The sequence below is a fragment of the Zea mays genome, chromosome 8, assembly GCF_902167145.1.
Source record: "Zea mays cultivar B73 chromosome 8, Zm-B73-REFERENCE-NAM-5.0, whole genome shotgun sequence".
NCBI classification, from domain to species: domain Eukaryota; kingdom Viridiplantae; phylum Streptophyta; class Magnoliopsida; order Poales; family Poaceae; genus Zea; species Zea mays.
This window is the reverse complement of record NC_050103.1, coordinates 76,355,942-76,376,281: the sequence shown is the minus strand read 5'-3', so window position 1 is coordinate 76,376,281 and position 20,340 is coordinate 76,355,942. Positions and strand designations below refer to the sequence as shown.

Genomic DNA, 20,340 nt, shown 5'->3' with positions numbered 1-20,340 from the left:
AGTTTGGCTCTATGTATGACTCTCTAATGACAAGCAACCTTCGTGTTTTTATAGAAAACGATATGCCATACAAGTGCATCCAACAGAAGACAACTGTTACAATTCAGTTCAGAACTTCAGATATAACAAATCACTGCACGATCAGTAGCGAAACATGACAGCTCAGGTTAACACCACCTAACAGCGACACACAGAGGCAAGCATGCAAAATGAAAACTGAGCTCGAACGCGGCCGCATGCATGCATACAGAAGATCACTGGAACACGTTTCTTCAATGCCTGCCTCGGGATTTCGCCCTGCTGGCCTCCTCTGGGGTCGACGGGAACAGCTCCACGTACCTCGTCCCAATGGTCATCTTATCCTTGCACATGGCCGTCTTCGCGACTTCAGCTGTCGGAAACTCAACGAAGGCTTCACCCGTGGCCTTCCCATCGGAGCGGTAGGCGATATGCACGTTCTCCTCTGCCAGCTCGTACTCCAGGAAGAACTTGATGATGTCCTCAGTGGTGGCAGAGTAGGGAAGCCCGCGGAGCTTCAGAACCTCTGTGTACTCCATGCTGCCCTTATCTTCAGACGGCTTCCTAGGCCTCGGAGGAGGCGGGGAGCGGCGGTACTCCGGCTCGAAATAACCGCCCTGGTTCACCTCATTGGCTATTGCACAGTAGTACTCGTGCTTCTTGCACCTGAACACCTCGACATACCTCCGCCCCATGTTCTGCCTGTCGCGGTGCAGCGCAAACTCTGCCTGCATGGCTGTTGGGAAGACTACAAAAGCCTCGCCGGTGAAGCGCCCGTTCTTGTTAACCAGGAGGCAGTCCACTATGTCCAGCCCCACAAAGAACTTGCAGACGTCAATGTCGTTGCAATCAAAGGGGAGGCCTCGCAGCCGGACACATGGGAAGCTTTGGATACCGGTGCTAGACCCTGCACCAGCTAGGTTGCTGTTAAAGGGCTGGTAGAAGCCGCCGCCGGCACCGCTGGCGCTGCTTCCCATAGCCCCAAAATAGGGAGCACCTGGTTCCATCATCCTGGCCCTCTTTGAGACATCCAGTGGGCTCCCTGCGTTCACTGCGAAGTAGGGATTCGATTCCATCATCATTCGCGTCCTCTTTGATCCCTCGTACCCATCCGAACCCCCCCAGCCTCCCATCATTGCCCTTCAGATAATCCAGAGTCCCAAAAAAGAGAAAAAAGAAAGGAGAACAACCCCCATCTCTCAATCCCAATTTCAAATAATAACCTGAATGTAAATATAACTGCGGAGGAAAGAAATAATAATAGGATTGACAGAAAGGATACTAAACAAGCAAAGCGCAGTGAAATTTGTGCCCCAATAAAGTTACTGTTGGCAACATATAAGTAAAGGCAATTTTTTATCAATGACTGGGGAGTTTTCTCTGAGCACTTAAGTTCATGTTTCAGTGCATCAGAATATCAATGCTGACTCTGTAGCTAAAATTTCCTAGGATAATATATTTGTTCGTTGGGAATGTATCGTGTGTTCACATAGTCTCTACGATCATATGAACACTTAAAATCTGGTGTGTCTATAAGCAATCCAACGGCGATCGATAACTTTTATTTACCCCCTCGTATCTTAGCTTTGATGACAATTGTCCATTTATCACCTCTCAATCTCTCACCTTAACGTTGGATTGCTCATAAACGCACCAGATTTAAAATGCAAATATGAGCACGAAGGTTTCATGAGCATAAAATATGTCCCCTTGTTCGTTTTACATGATTACATCAGTTCACCATACAGCGGTTCTAAAGGGGAACCCAACAGAGATTTGTCACTGGATGAAGAGCAAGACAAAGAAAAATGTCAAAGCTGTGTATGCAATGTGTGACAGTAGAGTAGACTGGATGCAAGTATTAATCGAGGACCACATGCTGTGTGGTAACAGAGTAGAATGAATGGCAGTATTATGTCATCAATTGTCTATAATAATATTTTTCGATACGAATAAAATCCTGCCAACTAATCAACCGGTACACAATAAATCTACCCAGCACAGAATCGTGCTGGGGTGTTTCGGTGCCCGGTAATTTCCCATGAGCACTCTTATCTTATAGGACGAATCGCATAGAGCGGCAGATCGTTGGAGCACCACACCACCAGGGGCGGATACCGCTGTGGATTCCCAGTTTCCCACCCACCACGCGAAAGACAAACCTAACGAACGAAGCTTCGACGAGCCGGATGGACTGTTTCGGGTCCCGGAGAAAAAGGTTGGTACTAGGGTTCAGGGTCAGGGGGAAGGAAGATTCTACGGCGGAATTGAAGGGGGAAGAGAGAGGTGCAGGTGCAGCCGAAGCGTACCTGTATCTGGACGGAGACGTGTTCATCTGAGTGGGTCGGCGACCGGCGCGGTGGCGGAGGCGGGGGGCGAGTTCCCCGTTGCGGTCAGGAGAGAGTTGGCGTCGGCCTCAGGCGGCTAGGGTTACTAGGGCACTCGGACGGGAGAGGACGATGAGGACCCTTTTGGGAAGGAAACGGGAAGGCCGCGACTCGGACTCGCGGGCTTGATGGGCCTTCAGCCAATCCCGAGGTGGGCTGTGCAGGCCTCGACGGCTTCTTGAAGGCCGAGGATCAGGAGAAGTTACTGTGCAAACGACAGCAGTGAACAGGCCCAACAAAACCTATTCCTCTTGTTGTATCAGTATTACTCGCGGTTAGACACGCTTTGTATTCCTATTCACTTGGTTCTAAACTATAACTATAAGTTTTTTTAGCTTATGTATACATAAATATACTGTTTTTACTATATATCCAAACACATGTGTATCTTAGTGCATAATAAAAATTATATAAAATACGAAAACGTCCTGTGTTTTTGATTTAAAATAGAGGAAGTACGTATTGGGATTAAAAAAGTGTGGATATGAAAGATGAGTCAGAGGGTGACGCTCCTTTTTTTTTTTTGGCGGTCGATTACGTATTCCATTCCATCGCGGCAAGGCGGTGAAAGACGAGGAAGACGGGACGGTGACGCCCCTTCCTTTTGGCGGGAACTCCGGCTCCACCTGCATGCCAAGTCAACCGCGATAGAGAGCCACCTACCAGCACGCCCACCTCACAGCTCACGTTACTATCGCCGCCGTGCACACGCCACAGAGCTTGGCTTTTGGCCATCTTCCCCACCTGCCCAGGGGCGGTCCCTTCACACCCGTAAACCCACCTCCGTTCCCTATCCCAATTCATCCGTTCCAGGTTTCCAACGCTCAGTGGAATGGAAGCCTCCACCCCGTGCTTGCGCTTTTAATTTCCTTCCCCCACGCGCACTAAGCGCACCACCACCGCTTACCATGAGTGGGAGTTGCACTAGCTAATCGCTAGCCACTCCATAGTTAGCATTTAGCACTGCCTGCCTGTCCGGTGCCCGGCCATGTCGTCGTCGTTGTCGCTGCGCCGTCTCTGCTTCGTGCTGCCGATGGACGCCGACGAGGCCGTCCCACCGGCGTCCCACCCGGAGGGGCCGGCGCGGCGCAGCCCGGCTAGGGTGGCGTCCCTGGAACTCGAGACGGCCGGGTCGTACGCCCGCACCACGGCCGTCCGCCTGTTGTCGTGCCTCCGCCGCTGGCGGCCCCGGCCCTGCTGCCGCGGCGCCGGCCGGTGGCACGACGACTCTTCGGAAAAGGCGGCGGCGTTCGAGGACATCGCCGGCGTGGTCGACGACGTCGCCGGCAGGAAGCAGCTCGCGGGCGGCGGGCCCAGGATATTCAGCTACTCGGAGCTCTACATCGGGACGCGCGGGTTCAGCGACGCGGAGGTACTCGGCAGCGGGGGATTCGGCCGGGTGTACCGCGCCGTTCTGCCCAGCGACGGCACCACGGTGGCCGTCAAGTGCGTCGCAGCCAGCAGCGCGGGCGCCCGCAGCGACAAGTCGTTCCTGGCCGAGCTCGCGGCCGTGGCCAGGCTGCGGCATCGCAACCTGGTGCGCCTCCGCGGCTGGTGCGTGCGCGCCGGGGAGGAGCTCATGCTAGTCTACGACTACATGCCCAACCGCAGCCTCGACCGCCTGCTCTTCGCGCCGCCCAAGGCCGCGGCCCCGGCCTCGGCTCCGCGGCTCAGCTGGGACCGCCGCCGCCGCATCGTCGCCGGGCTCGCCGCCGCGCTCTTCTACCTTCACGAGCAGCTGGACACGCAGATCATCCACCGCGACGTCAAGACCAGCAACGTCATGCTCGACTCCGAGTACAACGCACGGCTCGGCGACTTCGGCCTCGCCCGCTGGCTCGAGCACGCGGTGGGCGCCGACGACGCCCTGAACCCGCTGCACCCGGAGGCGTCGCCACCGTCCCTGCGCCTGTCGTCGTCATCTGCCTCGGCCGCGGTCTCGGCCAACTACCAATTCCGGCTCATGGACACCAGCCGCATCGGCGGGACCATCGGGTACCTGCCGCCTGAGAGCTTCCATCGCCGGGCCGCCGGCGGCACCGCCAAGTCCGACGTCTTCAGCTTCGGCATCGTGCTCCTGGAGGTGGCCACGGGGCGGCGCGCCGTCGACCTGGCGTACCCCGACGACCAGATCTTCATGCTCGACTGGGTGCGGCGGCTGTCGGACGAGGGCAAGCTGCTCAACGCCGCGGACGCGAAGCTGCCGGACGGCGCCTCTGCGCTGTTCGACGTCGCGCGGCTCATGCACCTCGGTCTCCTCTGCTCGCTGCACGACCCCAGGGCGCGTCCGACCATGAGGTGGGTGGTAGAGAACCTCTCCGACGGCTGCTCTGCTGGCGACCTCCCGCGTCTGCCGTCGTTCGTGGCGCTCCCCAAGTACATCTCTCTCACCTCGTCGTCGGCCTCCGACTCCGGCGCCACGACCGTCACCACCGACAGGAGCACGGCGGCGACGTCTCTAACCAATTCCAACCCCGTCTACGACACCGCGGCCGCGGACACCATCTACCACACCGCGGAAGACGGGAGGACGACCGGTTCCAGGTCCGCGTCCGCTGACTCCGGCCGGCGGTCGTCGTCTCGGCTAGCGCCCGTGGCGATCCCGCACGTGGACACGCCGCGCGAGATACCCTACAAGGAGATCGTCGCCATCACCAACGACTTCTCCGAGTCGCAGGTGGTCGCGGAGCTGGACTTCGGGACAGGGTACGAGGGCTTCCTGGACACCGGCCACGGCCGCGTCCACGTCCTCGTGAAGCGCCTCGGCATGAAGACGTGCCCGGCGCTGCGCGTCCGGTTCGCCAGGGAGCTATGCAACGTGGCCAAGCTCCGGCACAGGAACCTCGTGCAGCTGCGCGGGTGGTGCACGGACCACGGCGAGATGCTCGTCGTCTACGACTACTCCCCGGGGAGCCTCCTGAGCCACCACCTGCTCCGGCGGCGCGACTGCGGCGCGGTCCTCCCGTGGCGGCAGCGGTACAGCATCGTCAGGGCGCTGGCGTCGGCCGTCCTGTACCTCCACGAGGAGTGGGACGAGCAGGTGATCCACCGCAGCATCACGTCGTCGGCGGTGTTCCTGGACCCCGACATGAACCCGCGGCTCGGGAGCTTCGCGCTCGCCGAGTTCCTGTCGAGGAACGAGCGCCACGGCGGCGGGCACCACGTGGTGGTCACCGCCAGCTCGGCCCGGGGCATCTTCGGCTACATGTCGCCGGAGTACATGGACACGGGCGAGGCGACCACCATGGCCGACGTCTACAGCTTCGGCGTGGTGGTGCTGGAGGTGGTGACCGGCACAATGGCCGTGGACGGGAGGCTGCCGGAGGTCCTCCTCGTTAGGAAGGTCCAGCTCCTTGAGCAGCAGGACCGGCCGGTGGAGGCCCTGGCGGACCGGCGGCTGGACGGCAAGTTTGACCGTAGGGAGCTCGTGCGGCTGGCTCGGCTCGGCATGGCGTGCACCCGGTCAGACCCGGCGGCGCGGCCGAGCATGAGGAAGATCGCGAGCATTCTGGACGGCAACGAAGACGTGCTGGACAAGCTGGAGCAGAGGAAGGAGAGCACGGAGGACTGGCAGAGGAGGAACGCGACCAATCTTGCTCTAGTGAGGAGATTCCAGGCTCTTGGCATACACTGAAAAGTTTGAAACAGAGGAAAGTACTAGTGATTCAGCTTTTGTTGTTCTTCTGTATATAGAGAATTTTAATTTCTTCTGTGAGTTTTTGTGGGGATATGGCCAAAACTTCCTGGTGTAAATAATACTTGCTTTAATTTAGGTTTAATGTTGAGCAGTTACAACTAACAACAATGACCTTTGCCAAATTCTATCATCAGTAGGGGTGCATAATAACTGACTTAACGGGCCAACTGCACCATTTATGGAGCTTTCTTTAAATTTGGTATATCCCTGGGCTGTTGAAGATCAAACTTCAAGACAAACATAAAGCAATCCAAGTTATGTAAATTTAGCATTCTAAATTATAGAGAAAGTTACTATAACACTTGAGTAAAAAATGTTTATGCTCCAACATTGGTTGGTAATTTTTTAAGTTGTCAATGTAAAAAAAAGACATACTTTCTATTTTAAATCGAGTTGATGGCATAAATTTATACCAATAACCTTCCTTAACGTTTTGGGAGGTCGGAGTTGTCGATGGACCAGATGATTGCAACAACAGCACACACTATCCACGGACGCCCTCGCAACTACGGCATGGAGGCAGCACAGGAGGTGCTCTAGCGACACCTTGGCACAAGAGGTTATCTAGCGGTGGCAGATAAAGAGACGGCGAAACCGTAGTCAGAGTATGCTTATCGCAATATCTTAGCAAAAACATTTATTTCAAGAGTCCCAACAAGATGATAAATGTAGGGATCAAATTAGATTTGGTCAGGAGTTTGTAAATTTAGAAATCTGTTTTACATAACTGTTGGAGAAGAGTTTTCTTATAAACTTCTTAAATTTAAATCTATATTTATAAAGTTGTTTACATAACTCCTGCCTAACTCGTGCGTAACTCCTGCGGATGCTCATAATGAGCCAAGCTAAAGTCAAAATTCACCAAAAACTAGGTCATTTTTATTTTATTTTAAATAAGTCCATTCAAAATATGCATTATGTCTGGATTTTGAGTGAGCATTCCATGCCTATGATGATTATAGAATGTATCTGCTGATGGGCGTTTTCTCCTGAGGGATATCCTAAGGGCCCCTTTGGCAGGGCTCTGGCTTCTCCAAAAACGGCTTTGGCTCTGGCTCACAAGGTGAAGCCACTTCTTTAGATGAGCCAAAGCCATTCTGAAAAATCATTTGGCAAAACGGCTTATAGGTTGTTTTTCAGAAAGACCCTTGTATAGTTTACTGGTCGATCTCTCCTGTACGTGGCTAGGGATTGAGGGCAGGACCAAAAAAAAATAATTTGGACTGGTGGGATGGCTATTGTGCAAAAATGACGTGAGCTGAAGCCGGGTGAGCCACTTTTTTTGGCTCATGCCCTCTAGTTCATTTTGGAAAAGCACTTCACTGGTGAAGCCATTTGAAAAAGAGGTGTTTGGCACAACTTTTGCATGAGCCAGAGCCGAAGCTGAAAAATAAGCCCTACCAAAGGGGCCCTAAATGAGGCTATTTACCTCTTAGGTGTGGTTTGATCTTTTGAATCGAATTCTATTTTCTAATAATTATAATTTAGACACAGATCAATTAAGCTAATATAATTCTATATATCATATATTTGTATGCTATTGTTAGCTACATGAGAGAGATATTTTTATGCTATATTTCTACTATATGGAAGTGAGCCAGAGAAGGTGTTATAAGTTGTAGAAACATATACTATTGACATATAAAATCAATTTTCATCGTCTCATCCTATAAATTTAGGATAGACCTATATCTAAACTTTAGAAAGCAGTGAAATGTCAAATTTCAAACTAAATAACCTACTCTATTAAATAATTTTCAATCCCTTCAAAATAAAGAGATCCAAACGGAGAAATTTTAGTCTATTCAGTTGATAGAACATCTGGTGTGTTTCCGCGATGAATATGTTCATTTGTAGCAATCTGTATTTTTTTAATGCCGGCTCTAAAACTCTGCTATATTTCTTTTATGGAAATAATAGAAATAGAGGAATTCTCTTATTAAAAAAAGCTCGTTCAAAATAATTTTGAAAAATAGGAATTAAACGAGTTCTTTTTTATCTAGACAATTTAGTACTTTTGACGGAGTTGAATCCCTGTTTGGGAGAAGGGGAATGGAAAGAATTAGAGCTACAATTCTCTTGCTTTTCCATCCATTTCATTCTCCTTGCTTCCACTCGAAACATGCTCTAATTGTTTGTGTTTGCAAAGTTGAAAGCTCACACCAACAGCTTACATGGGAAAAGTCCACGAAAGCTCGGATTCTGAGCAAGAACGTCACAACACTAGAATCTTCTCGTAGCGCAAAAGAACAGAAGCTATCACATGGAACTAGACTATCAGCTTGCGTCCAGAAGATTTCCAGCCAACTCGTCGTTGTCTTGATCTTGTCGTGTTGTATCTCAAGGACGGAGCTGATGCGTAGACGATCGACTTGTATGTGACAGTTGCATTAAATACGGGTGTTTTCTGTTTTGTGCCTAAAATAAGCGTACATCTTATCAACAAATAAATAATCCCAATATTGATTAAATTTTATAGCCGAGCTCCACTCAACATGCCATTCGTCAGACAACAACCAAACCAGCAACATCGTCATCCACCATATTTTTTGCAATGTAGTCAAACCATCGACCCGGATGAACAAGAGAAAAGTAGCATACTAGGAAATATTCATGGTTCAATCAATGGTAGTGTTGCGTTTGAGTAATAACGAAGTATAATCGACCATCTTTTCACTCTTTATTTTTGTATTCTCTTCTCCTGTATTTTAGACGTCTGATTTTTTTTTTGGTTATTGTTGTTTAGGCAATAGGTATGTATGTTTGACCATAAAAGGTTATAAATGATTTCTTATGTGTTGTTCTTTTAGTTGTAATAACCGATTGTGTTCAAGATTTTGTAGATTAAAATCGTATAAAAAATCCAGGCACCTAAGGGCTAAGGTGTAGCATCTCCTCTTCTCTTCTTATTTAGTTTGCAGAATAAAATAAGCTCAACTATCGGCTTATTGCTTACGAGCTGTCAATTAGTGCTAAATATGAGAGAAATACATATATATATTCCGCTCGATCTGCGCAATAGATTTAACGTGTTCATCTCATGACAAGAATATGGTTCTTCAAACCAAACACCTTCTGGAATCTCGACGATGGCACACTATACGACCGTCGAAATATCAATTGATAGAGCCGTGTGTTGTTCTGCTTATTATTGTTCAAGGTTGACACTTCTTTTGGACGGAGGCAGACTGATGCGTGGTTTGATTTAAGAATGTTTGGTCATTTACTGTTTTTGGGCGGAACTACGGAAGGGCCGAAGGGGTATGCAAGTTTGGGCAAAGATTTTAAAGAAAAAAATGGGTGGAAAATAGTGGAGAATGACGTAGGGGGTGTTTGGTTTATAGGGACTAACTTTTAGTCCCTCTAATTTATACCATTTTAGGCCATAAATTGCTAAAAACGGAAACTAAAACTCTATCTTAGTTTCCGTATTTAACAATTTAAAGACTAAAATATAATAAAATGGATGGACTAAAAATTAGTCCCTAGAAACCAAACACGCCCGTAGTTACACCAGACCGAGTAAAGGGGTTGACATATCATGGACGCCGTTGTTTTTTGTTATTACGTTCTCATTTCGAGATAGAGATGACCTCTGCCGTTACATCACATAGCTATTAGAATAATGTCCAGTTCAATATACGTCTTCGTCAAAACATCCATAGAGTCACTGAACTCTCTAAAAGGTCCATGTTAACAAAGTTATCTTTTTATAATGGTCATCGAAAGAAAGTTGCTCACCTAAGCATATGAAGAACTGTGTTTTTTTTCCTTGGGAAGACGTTGAACTGTGCTTGAACTAACTACTCCAAGATTTTCTTCGAGTCCAGTCCACTAGACTGCATTTAGTTCTTGCGTGAGAGACGGGATTTGAAGTTAGGTAGGTTGCGCCAAGTATCCAAGATTGTCTCGTTCCATGATTTAGGTGATGGAACCTACTACCAACTCGCGGTGGTATCTGCTGCCATTGCATTAACCCAAGCTGCGTCAGGCGCGTGAGAGGCGGCGCCGGGCGCGACGACCACCGCCACGGGCGGCATAGCGGACTGCGCGCGTCGGCACCACCACCCAGCGTTTGAGCCGTACCTAGCGCCTACCACAGTCCACCGATCGAGCCCGGTACGCACATGCAGGAGTAGGACGAACATTTGGGAGAAGAAAGGGCCCTGCACCTCTGCCTTTATATATTCTTCTTTTCAAGGAAGAGGAAAAGCCCGTCGTTTTTTGTACAGCACCAAACTACCTATGGTACAACACGACACGGTGCGGTTCTACAGGATAACTCTTACACGAGGTTGCATCAACATCGGCTGGCGAGTAGTAGTTGCTACAGCTTCCAAAAGAATGCGCTGATTGCCTACTTGTTGTATACATACAGCAGAGTGTTTTGAACCAACAAAGAGATCAAAAAATCGGATTTCTGTATATGCAGCCTCTGGCAATTGAATCTCTCAGTTCCCCGTATATGTTCAAATCCTACCAAGCAAAAGGGAATCCAGGCCAGAGCTGGAAACATCCTATCAAGCAAACACTTTACAAGAAACCTTCTACTATCGAGATTGCTTGGTGTATGTTCATCCCTGCAGATGCAATAAGCTGTGCTTGGTTGCATGAGTTACAGAGAGATTACTGCAAACACTGTAAGTTTCGGGTGTTTACCTATACAACAGGAATCTTCAGAAGAATAAGTGAGCAGAGATACAGGCACACAGAGATGGCGATCCCAGCAACGAAATTTTGGTACAGACGGCTATTATCCCTACTGGGGATAAAAGCCGACTTCAAGACATTCGTGATCTCAAACACACGGTATGATAGCTGCATTTAGATAATGAAATGAGTATCCTTTTTTATGATTGTTCAATGAAACGGTTTTCTTTCCTGGTAAGTAATGAGATGGGTTTGAAGTTGGCAACTTACAAGAAGATAGATCGCCGTAGTAAGCATGAAGTTAAGCATAGGATATTCTGGTATGAAACAAAGAAGCCATTTTGGCTGTCCATTTGGCATGCTAGACCTGCAAAAGAAGCTTGGTCACAGTGTGGCAAAGCGAAGGTATTTTAGCAGCATTTTTAGTTCAGTTGAATAGACTACTGCTATATATATATATGAGAGAGAGAGAAAAGATCAGAGTTGATCTTATATCCAACATGATATAGGAATATATGTTATTTACCCCAAGGCTAGTGAATTGGAAGTACCTTCAATAACTAGGGGAAAAACATATGTAGCAGTAACACAAGAGTCATACCTAAGCCAAATATGGATCTGAGAGATATAAGTCTCTAGTGTAATCTTGCCAAGCCATCTGTCACAAATATATATATTAATACTTAGTGATCAAGTAAGCCAAGAAAACACAAGAACAATGTAGGTAGTATAAGTTGTAATGCTTACGCGAAAAGGACCAAAGAGGCACTCCTCAACTGCTGGGAGCAATTGCGCAGGCAGATATAAACACTGTAAGAAACACAGTTCATTGTCAACTGCAACGAAGCATATTGCTGGCAAGTGCCACATCAATCATATATACATGTTAACATTTCTTATACGCACGTTATAGGGATCCATGAGGTGTAGGGATGGTACTTGTTGTATGTAACTTTGTCTAGCTTGTATATGTATTCATACCACAGAAAGCCAGTCTAGAAAAAGAAACACAACACCTGGTTAGTACAGTGTTATCAACACATTGGTGGAAAGTACTTGATTTAAAGAAATTAAAACTAGTTGACACCACAACAAAGGTACGAGATGGTATCATGGTAGAACTTACCATCAATGAAAGAGTAACAATGGTTCCCTTGATTGATAATCTAACCTTAGTCTCAGATTCTTCCAGCTTCTCCATCCATCTTTCAACCTGTTTAGGATAAAAGGTTCCACGTTAGATTAACATGGTCTGAACAAACGCAATGCTTAAGGTATAGAGAGATTGAGGAAGATATATATAGACATAACCAATGGCATACGGTCTGAGAGGGTGATCAGGGTAATATAGGCATAGAGATCCACATCTGAAATACTTACATTAGGATGGAAGTAAGCATAAATCATTCCAATAATCCATATGTATCGATCGAGGCCAGATCGGAAATGCCATTCATGTAGCAGGGGTAAGTGTGCCTTGGATGGTGATGGATCTTTATAACCTGAACATAAGATAATTAAGGTTTAGTCTTGAACTCCTTACCATGACTGAAAACAAAATTATAACAATATAACATACCTAGTAGAAACGTAAAGGGGGCCCACAATAGTTCGAATACCCCCGGAATTTCCCATATCAAAATTACAGACAAGAAGCAGCAGGCAATCTTAATAGCCATGACTGATGGTATCTCATTGTATTTGTTAAACAGACCAAGTGATCCATATACCATAAGAGTAAATAGTGTGTGCATTGGGCAGATATAATATAGCATGATATCATTGTCAAGGACAATGCAACAGAATACCACAAAGAAATTTAGTCTCCACATCATCTGCATGGAAAGTATAGTTATTGATCTAGTGTTTAAAAAGTGGTAACAAGAAATACAGGAGACTAAACTCATTAGGACATAGCAGAATATAAGGTTGATGAGGTAGCTTAGGCACCTGAGCAAATCTTGCAATACTAAAATCTTTCTTGATATAGTAATACGAGAAATTCCCAAATCCAGTCATCCAGACATAGCAAGCAATGAACACACGGATTGCATTGTATATCTCCGAAGCAGCAAAATAGTGGTACATCAGAAATAATACCTGGAAATACAGAATGAATAATTAGTACATTCTTGCAACCAGAATGGATTAACACCAATACCTGTGTAAGACAGAAGCCAAAAGGGAATGCAAAAACGCTACTGCAGTAAGTACATTTTGGTGGCATTTAGTTGTTGAAAGCTTGAATATACAAGCGAGAAGAAAACTATTGCAGTAGTTGTCACAATAAAAGTGTTTGATCGATATAAGGCAATAGACTTTTAAGTAAATTCTTTGTACATAACGGCATATTGTGATTAAGGATAGAAGGAACTCAATAACAATGGTTACACTATCTGTATAACAGAAGATGCAAATTTACTAAACAAAAAGGCAGAAGAAGCAGCATGCATGTCGTACAAATATCAATGCCTAGTGGGTGCATTTTACATGTCATCAATCATACTCGCCATATCTAAAAATCTTTAATGATACCTAAGCATCACAACATCAAAAAAAAATCACTAACCTGCATCCACCCTTTCCATTCCTCAGTCTGGTGGCGATTAAGATAGAGTATGGACTTCCCTGAAAATGCTGATTTTTCATGATGCTTCTTAAGTGAAGTAAGCGCTGATGCTATGATGAGAAGAATGTACAGAAACAGGAACAGATCACGGTTGTAGCTCTGTCAAAGAAAAAACAAGGATTACAATGCAAGACATAAAGAACATATAGGAAACAGGTCATAATAGATCATAAAAACAAGAAGTAACAAGGAGCAACTTCAGTGATCAGAAACATTTTATAGTCAAAATTTAGATAACCAACACCTGCTGCAGTTTACATGAATGTGAAGAGTAACTAGCAGGAGCAGCACCATTACCTTCTTGCTTTCTGGAAATATGTTTGTCCGGTCACAAATGTAAAAATAAACCAGAACAACGCCAAATTCAGCCCTGCAAAATGGTTAGACGGCAGTAAAGCATCAGCAGATGATTACATAGCCAGAAGGCTGGGAGTGCATGCCATTATTATTAATAAATAATCTTACATGGCTCTCAGTACAGCACGGTTTTCAAGCAGAAAAGACTCGTCCATAGTTATAAACCTACAGTTCACAACCACAGATATAACGATATTTCACAAATCACAGGTGTATATGAGCTATAATCCTAATGTGGCTTGTGCCGGTATTTAAACGGTACCGTAACAAATTTGCTTTGGTAGACAGATTCCTGAACTTTGTAGATGGTGATTTCAACTGCCCTCCTTCAAGTAATACCGACTTGTCATCCTCCTTGATGGTTCCGTTGGCGTCTGAATGGCTGCAGAAGACAAAACAATGCAAGAGCAGGGCGACATCAGAACACTGCCTTTTCAATTTCTTGAGGGTGTATCTACTGCCTGCCTGATCTTGAATAGTCCGGAGCAGCAGTATGCGGTTGGCCATAAACATTTACGAGTTAAGATCATTTACGATACGAATCTGTAGTCCTAGCGCTGATGTGGAACTAGAGTCTGTGAAGAGAAGTCTTACATTTTGCCATGAGACAAAGATCTCCTGTATTCAAGGACTTCAGAGTAGATCCACGCGATGAGGACAGGGAATAGGCCTAGCAAAAACGACACCTGCAGGAAAGCAAAACATTGAGTTCCACGAGTCCATGGTACCACTACCATGGGTCCATCAGTCCATGAGAAATAAGCTTAGGGGTCGTGTGCAGGTATTGCTTAGCGGGCACTAAATTCTCCCTCGAACCCTGGAGCTACCTTAAACCATGGCATTAATGCAGAAGCTACTAGTTCGCGTCAATCCACTACCAACGTGCACAGCAGGCGCCTGCTTGAGTTGAGGAGAGCATCCACGTGCACCGGTGCACGAACTATTCAAATTGCGCTCGCGCAGGCGCGCAGCTACTCCCGAAGCAAAGCGAAGCGAGACAAGCTACGAAGTAGCATGGCTCTGCCCGGTCCCCACCCCTGGCGCTAAGCAAGCAAAACGAACGAAAGGAACTTGCGCGGCGCGCGCACCTGTCCGGGCGTGACGGGGCCGAAGACCTCCATTCCGGCGGCCACCCCCGAGCCGAGATCGCGATCCTCCCCCGCGACCGATCAGCCCAGATCCAGGGACGCCGCACCGACCGGAGGCCGGAGGGACGTGCGTGCGGCGCGGCGCTCGGGTGGGCGGGCGGGTGGGAAGAGGCGACAGCGATGGGGGTGTGGGATTTATATGCGCGCGCAATGGCGAGCGGGTGGGGAGGGGAGAGGAGAGTATCCTGGTGTGTAGGAGCTGTCTGGTGTTGCTGGGGGTCGGGGTGTGGAGGAGATCTGAAGCAACCGGAACAGGGCGGAGACGGTGGCCGGTCGCGGTCCGTGTCGGGCGGGGAAAATGATGGGGCCGGGAAGGAAGCCAAGGAAGGGGAAACCGGAAAAAGGCAGCGCGGGCTGCTGTGGCCTGACGTGGGAGGGTGGGTGGGTTGTTGTTGGGTTGACGGGATCGTGGTGGGTGCATTTGCCGTTTGGTAACGCTCGCTCGCTTTTCATTAGTCCTTTTCCCCGCGTTTTGGCTGAGGTTTTCAGAGACCCGTGTCGGTGTCCAGCGGCGAACCAAGAATATTGTTAGGGACTTAGGGTCACTAGGATCAACTTTATCGTATAATACAATATTTTTTAAACTTTAACAGTATTTTACTAAAAGGTTTTTAAATTTTATTGGGATCAACTGATCCCAACAAACACATTCGCCCCTATCGGTGTGGTGGTGCTACTGTATTTGGCGTGTGTTGCTGCTTTTCATGTTGGTTCCTGTCGGTACCCTGAAACATGGGTGCCCCTTACTACAGTGTAAAAGCACGGTGCCCATGTGGCTTTTCTAGTCGCGTGGTAAACAGCACCCGACCCCACCACGTGGACGGCTCCCGGGTCGCCACGTGGCCAGAGAAGACAATCCTCCAAGGTATAAACAGTGGATCCGGACTCCATGGGAAAGTATCGGACCCCTGCATATACAGACCGGACCTCCGGGCAAGGTCCAGGACCTCCACGGGTACAAAACCGGACCCCTGGGACGGGTCCCGGACCCCTCTGCGTGGGGTCCGAGCCACTCACGGCAGGGTCCCGAGATTCTCGGACAAAGAATTCTCGGGCCTTAGTTAAGGCCAGGCGGGGGTCCGGAGCCGAGGCGTGTCCGAACCATACCGTGTACGCTTCTGCTTCCCGCTCAGGCGGAGACCCGATGCTGCCACGTGGCCCACTGCCCGTGACGTAAGCCAGCGGGTGGAGCCTGACGTAAGGCCTCTGAGCCACGCGTCCTCTGCATTTATTGCGGATAAGGCGTGCCGCCTGTCAAACTGGCAGGTGATGTGCCGCCTCAGCATTTAATGAGCCATGTCACTCCACTGGCAGGCGATGTGCCGCCTCAGCATTAAATATGCCCTGTCCACTCCGTTGACGGGTGGCGACCAAACCATCCTGCAGGCGGCGTGCCTGTCCATTCCGTTGGTAGGCAGTACGCCCGTGTTGTGGCATACATTGTGCTCATCATGGCTCGCGCGTCACCGAGGAAGCAGCCGCGAGATATTAACACTGTATGCGCTACAGACATTATGGCGCTCGGAGTTTACCCTGGCGTTACAGGCATTAGTTGCTTCCTTCCATTTGTCCCTGGGCCCACATGTCGGGGCTCAGTATCCTTGTACGTGCCCCCCTTGAGCTATAAAAGGGAGCGCACACGGCGTTACAAGGCAGGCTAACTCAGACCCACACACACACACTCAAACTCACAAGTTCATACAAGCTCTCAAGCTCAATACATCACACAGTGGAGTAGGGTATTACGCTCCGGCGGCCCGAACCACTCTAAACCCTTGTGTGTTCTTGTGTTCTTCCTGACTCCATCTAACATGCAAAACGCTTAGGCCCCTCCTCATCTTAGGATTTAGAGCGGGTGCGTTCCGTCGCCTGGCCGGAGAATTTCCTCTCCGACATTTGGCGCGCCAGGTAGGGGCTTAGGCTTTAGGTTTTTACTTGTTCTTCTGCTCGACATCATGGTCCACATCGTCGAGCACCAAGATTTTGTGCCCGAGGACTTCATGCTGGAGGAGGAGGCTGCATCTTCCACACCGCGGGCCACCAACCTCCCTGCGCCTGGTGCAGCGCTGCGGTGCACTCTGCGCGGCAGCACACTCCCACGCAAACGTCCAGGGCATCTAGGGCAGCGCCTGGGGCGCTGTCCGCGGCCAGAGAGTTGCTGCTCCACCCTCCTAGCTCCATGGCCTCGCCGGGGGCCATGAAGCAGTGGTGTGACGACGTCGACCGTCTGCTCGGCATGGCGCATGAAAGTCGCTTAGAGGGGTGTAGCATCCCAAAAATTCAAATCCTGAAATTTTCTCAAACTCGCTCTAAATTCAAAATGAATTTCAAATTTCATTTCAAAATGTTTGTTTGCGAGTTGATATCAACAAATAAAGTATAGTGGTCTATATTCTCTCTAAAATCCTCCTCAAAATATCCTACAAATATTTCCCTAGTGATCCCCCTCAAATTGTTTACAGAAATACTGCCCAGATATTTCCCTAGTGATCCTCTTCAAGTTCTTTCCAGAAATACTGCCCAAATATTCCACCGATATATCTCCAGGTATTTTCCTCTTGAGAAATACCTTCAGAATCATTTTTCAAGTCCCTACAAATATTTTCTTCATAACTTTCCTCATGCTCGTACGTATACGTATGCCTCCAGTGTCATACGGTGAGCTCTACAAGCAAATCTCACTTATACAAGGCAAATACATGCTAACCTCCCACTAATCATCTCATCCTCCCACTAATCCTCTCATCCCTCCCCCTAATCCCCCCACCATGGCTATAAATAGAGGGGCAAGGGCCTCCTCTCATCCCACCCCAAGCCATTTCATGGCAACTCTCTTCCCCCCCACACCCACTCCATGTTCCACACAAGCACACACTAGCACAAGGATCGTTCGATCGTTCTTCGATCGTTCGTCCCCTGTTCTTAGTTTGTTCGTTCGTTCGTCCGATCATTCGATCGTTCGTCCGATCGTTCATGGTTCGTTCGTCCGTTCGTCCGATCGTTCGTCCGTTCGTTCGTCCAAATAATCTTTGTCCTGCCGTTATGCTGCCAAAATTATGATCGTTCGTTCGTTCGATCATTCGATCGTTCATCGTTCGTTCATAGTTCCTATTCATCGTTCATCGTTCGTTCATGGTCCCTATTCATCGTTCTTCCAGATAATCTTTGTCCTGCCGTTATGCTGCCGAAATTCCGATCGTTCGTTCGTCCGTTCGTTCATAGTTCCTATTCATCGTTCATCGTTCGTTCATAGTTCCTATTCATCGTTCATCGTTCGTTCATACGACTATTCACCATCACTATTCACCGTCACTATTCATCATTACTATCCACTGACACTATTCACCATCGTTACTATTCAGTGCTACTATTCATCATCGTTACTATTCATCATCGTTACTACTCATCGATGATATCTAGTAACTTTTTCGTCGTCACTATTCATCGTTACTATTCATCGAATAGCCGATCACCCCAAATTTCAACTACTCATACATCATGTTGTCCAGTCCACCTAAGACCAGCCAGACCCATATTCCAGTCATACAAACTCCGGTGATTGTGATTTTCCTTCCAGTAGGGAACTTCCCATCTGGTCACCCATCCCAGGTTTCTCCAAGTTGAGCACGCTTAACTTTAAGATTCCTTCGAACCAGGCTCCCAAACTCAGATTCCAATAATTCTTGTTTCTAAATTCTTATCAAATTATTCCCTATCCAACCATGTCATCTCTTAAGCATGGTCCATATTCCCGAAAACTCCCAAAATACTCTTGTCCCATATTCTGCCTATAACTCTCCTGTTCATACTAAGTCAGACGATTCATTCGTCACTATTCTCACCAACAGTGAACTTCACTGTGCTACACCACATACACCCAGCTATAAATACACCCAACTACCCTCTCCCTCTCCACACACGCTCAACACCCTCAGCCAAGGCAAACACCCCACCCACTCAGTTACTCCGCTCTACCGGCTACACGCATAGTGTCGCTTCGCCTCCAGTCCACCCTCCTGGTAAGCACCTCCGCTCCACCACTAGTAATATCTCAACACCACATGACACAGATTCTACTCAATACTCTACCCATCCATATATCGCTATTCTGACCACTATACTAAATATTTGTTGGTATACTTGTTGGTTTGTATGTTTGCTTGTTCATGTTGCATAGTTATCGGAGCGTTCATGTCGTCTCGTGGAGGCCAGATCCGCAAGTCTACGCTAGGCGGTGGAGCCAGAAGCCAGTTCCGCGAGCTCTCCTTCCCCCTTCGCCAAATAAGCACGACAAGCTCACTGGATCCCTTTGATGCATAAATTACCTATGTTTTACAACCACAACCCTCAGCCTGTTATTTTATGCATAATATGATTTTGAGACAAGTTATTATGGCCACCCAGCTGCTTGCCGCAATCAATCCCTGATATAATTGTTACAAATGATTTGAGGAAAGGTGTGAGTTTTGAAAAGAAAATGCTTTTCAAAATGTGTTTGATGAAGGGTTTTCACCCTTATCACCTTTGAGTAGGGATGATCAAGGACTCCCTGGTTTAGGGGAGGGCCTAAGGTGTTGGCTCAGCTGGTTTAGGCGTGAGCAGAAGGATTATCCCCTCATATAAGGATCGGTTTGTCATCTTCACTACCTGTACTCTTTAATAGTACAACCACTCGAGACTGTGTGGGCAGTCACTCAATCTGAACTCGTACGGTCCAACCCCAGGGTTATGAAGGCTGGGGAGCACTGGGAGGATAAGGAGGGGGAAAGTTTTTTCCGGTTTGGACATGGTGGTGGCCTGACTCCTTCCGGTATAACCATTAAGGTTAGGACGTGCGGGGAAAGAAAGAGATCCGGATTCGGGTCTCACTCACTACAAGAAACTGATAAATATTCATGGGTAAAATTAAGAACGTGGGTACCCACGTTCTTACTTGAGTTAAGTTCATGGGTTTGTTGAAGAACGTGAGTACTCACGTTCTTAGTTTAAATTCGTGCGTCCTAGATAAAACCGTCAAACATATAGTATTAAAAACGTGGGTACCTATGTTCTTAATTTAAGTTCGTGGGCCACGTCAACACCGTCGAACTTAACCCAAACTAAATCCCTAGCGACCCACGCCTTTCTCTTCTATCCTGCCTACGCGCGCGCTGCCGGTCCCCGCTCCTCCACAGCGCCGCCGCCAGCCCACGCGCCCGCCGCCACCGCTCCTCCACCGCGCGCCGCCGCCAAACCTCATATTCCCCTCCTCCTTGTTGTAGTTGTAGCTGTAGCTTTCACCCCACTCCCTCCACAGCACCGCGCCTCCCTCCCCTCCTTCCCCAAATCCTCCTCCCCTCCCCAATTGGGCCAATAGCCCGCTCCGCTTCCAGTCGCGGCGTCGGTAGGGGAAGAAGCTTCGCTCCCGTGCCGCAGATCGGGAGAGGAGCTCCCCGCTCCCGCCTCGTCGGCCGC

At 48.3% G+C, this 20,340-nt stretch overlaps 3 protein-coding genes across 5 annotated transcripts; 1 reads left to right on the top strand and 2 right to left on the bottom strand.

The window, feature by feature from the left end:
- Positions 1–17: 17 nt before the first annotated feature.
- Positions 18–2,463, bottom strand: LOC100282455 (uncharacterized). 2 transcript variants are annotated; one of them, NR_178050.1, is made up of 2 exons: positions 2,328–2,463; positions 18–1,069 (listed from the first exon to the last, which is right to left on the bottom strand). NR_178050.1 is itself a non-coding variant. In NM_001155365.2 (2 exons), exons 1-2 carry the CDS (start codon positions 2,351–2,353, stop codon positions 273–275), a joined length of 912 nt encoding a protein of 303 aa, NP_001148837.1. In that variant the 5' UTR covers positions 2,354–2,463; the 3' UTR covers positions 18–272. The 2 variants fall into 2 exon arrangements, 1 of the variants encoding a protein (NP_001148837.1); NM_001155365.2 differs by having other exon boundaries at positions 18–1,158.
- Positions 2,464–3,181: 718 nt separating this feature from the next.
- On the top strand, positions 3,182–6,039 carry LOC109941412 (receptor like protein kinase S.2). Its single transcript, NM_001412149.1, has one exon. The coding sequence runs from the start codon at positions 3,394–3,396 to the stop codon at positions 6,037–6,039; it is 2,646 nt and encodes an 881-aa protein (NP_001399078.1). The 5' UTR covers positions 3,182–3,393.
- Positions 6,040–10,249: 4,210 nt separating this feature from the next.
- On the bottom strand, positions 10,250–15,303 carry LOC109941464 (protein REDUCED WALL ACETYLATION 3). Of its 2 annotated transcripts, none has more exons than XM_020542454.2 (16): positions 14,827–15,303; positions 14,333–14,424; positions 14,001–14,120; positions 13,847–13,903; positions 13,679–13,751; positions 13,322–13,480; positions 12,703–12,852; positions 12,332–12,587; positions 12,133–12,254; positions 11,879–11,965; positions 11,659–11,747; positions 11,500–11,562; positions 11,354–11,410; positions 11,023–11,119; positions 10,762–10,920; positions 10,250–10,682 (listed from the first exon to the last, which is right to left on the bottom strand). In XM_020542454.2, exons 1-15 carry the CDS (start codon positions 14,857–14,859, stop codon positions 10,762–10,764), a joined length of 1,614 nt encoding a protein of 537 aa, XP_020398043.1. In that variant the 5' UTR covers positions 14,860–15,303; the 3' UTR covers positions 10,250–10,682. The 2 variants fall into 2 exon arrangements, with proteins under 2 accessions (XP_020398043.1, XP_020398042.1); XM_020542453.2 differs by having other exon boundaries at positions 10,250–10,698; positions 14,827–15,198.
- Positions 15,304–20,340: the final 5,037 nt, after the last annotated feature.

Coding starts and splice junctions, on each gene's coding strand:
- LOC109941412 (NM_001412149.1), top strand. CDS start 3,394: ATGTCGTCGTCGTTGTCGCTGCGCCGTCTCTGCTTCGTGCTGCCGATG.
- LOC100282455 (NM_001155365.2), bottom strand. CDS start 2,353: ATGAACACGTCTCCGTCCAGATACAG. Junction 1,159..2,327: donor ACGTCTCCGTCCAGATACAG/GTACGCTTCGGC, acceptor GATTATCTGAAG/GGCAATGATGGGAGGCTGGG.
- LOC109941464 (XM_020542454.2), bottom strand. CDS start 14,859: ATGGAGGTCTTCGGCCCCGTCACGCCCGGACAG. Junction 12,255..12,331: donor CCCCTTTACGTTTCTACTAG/GTATGTTATATT, acceptor TCTTATGTTCAG/GTTATAAAGATCCATCACCA. Junction 11,748..11,878: donor TTGTTACTCTTTCATTGATG/GTAAGTTCTACC, acceptor TTCTTTTTCTAG/ACTGGCTTTCTGTGGTATGA.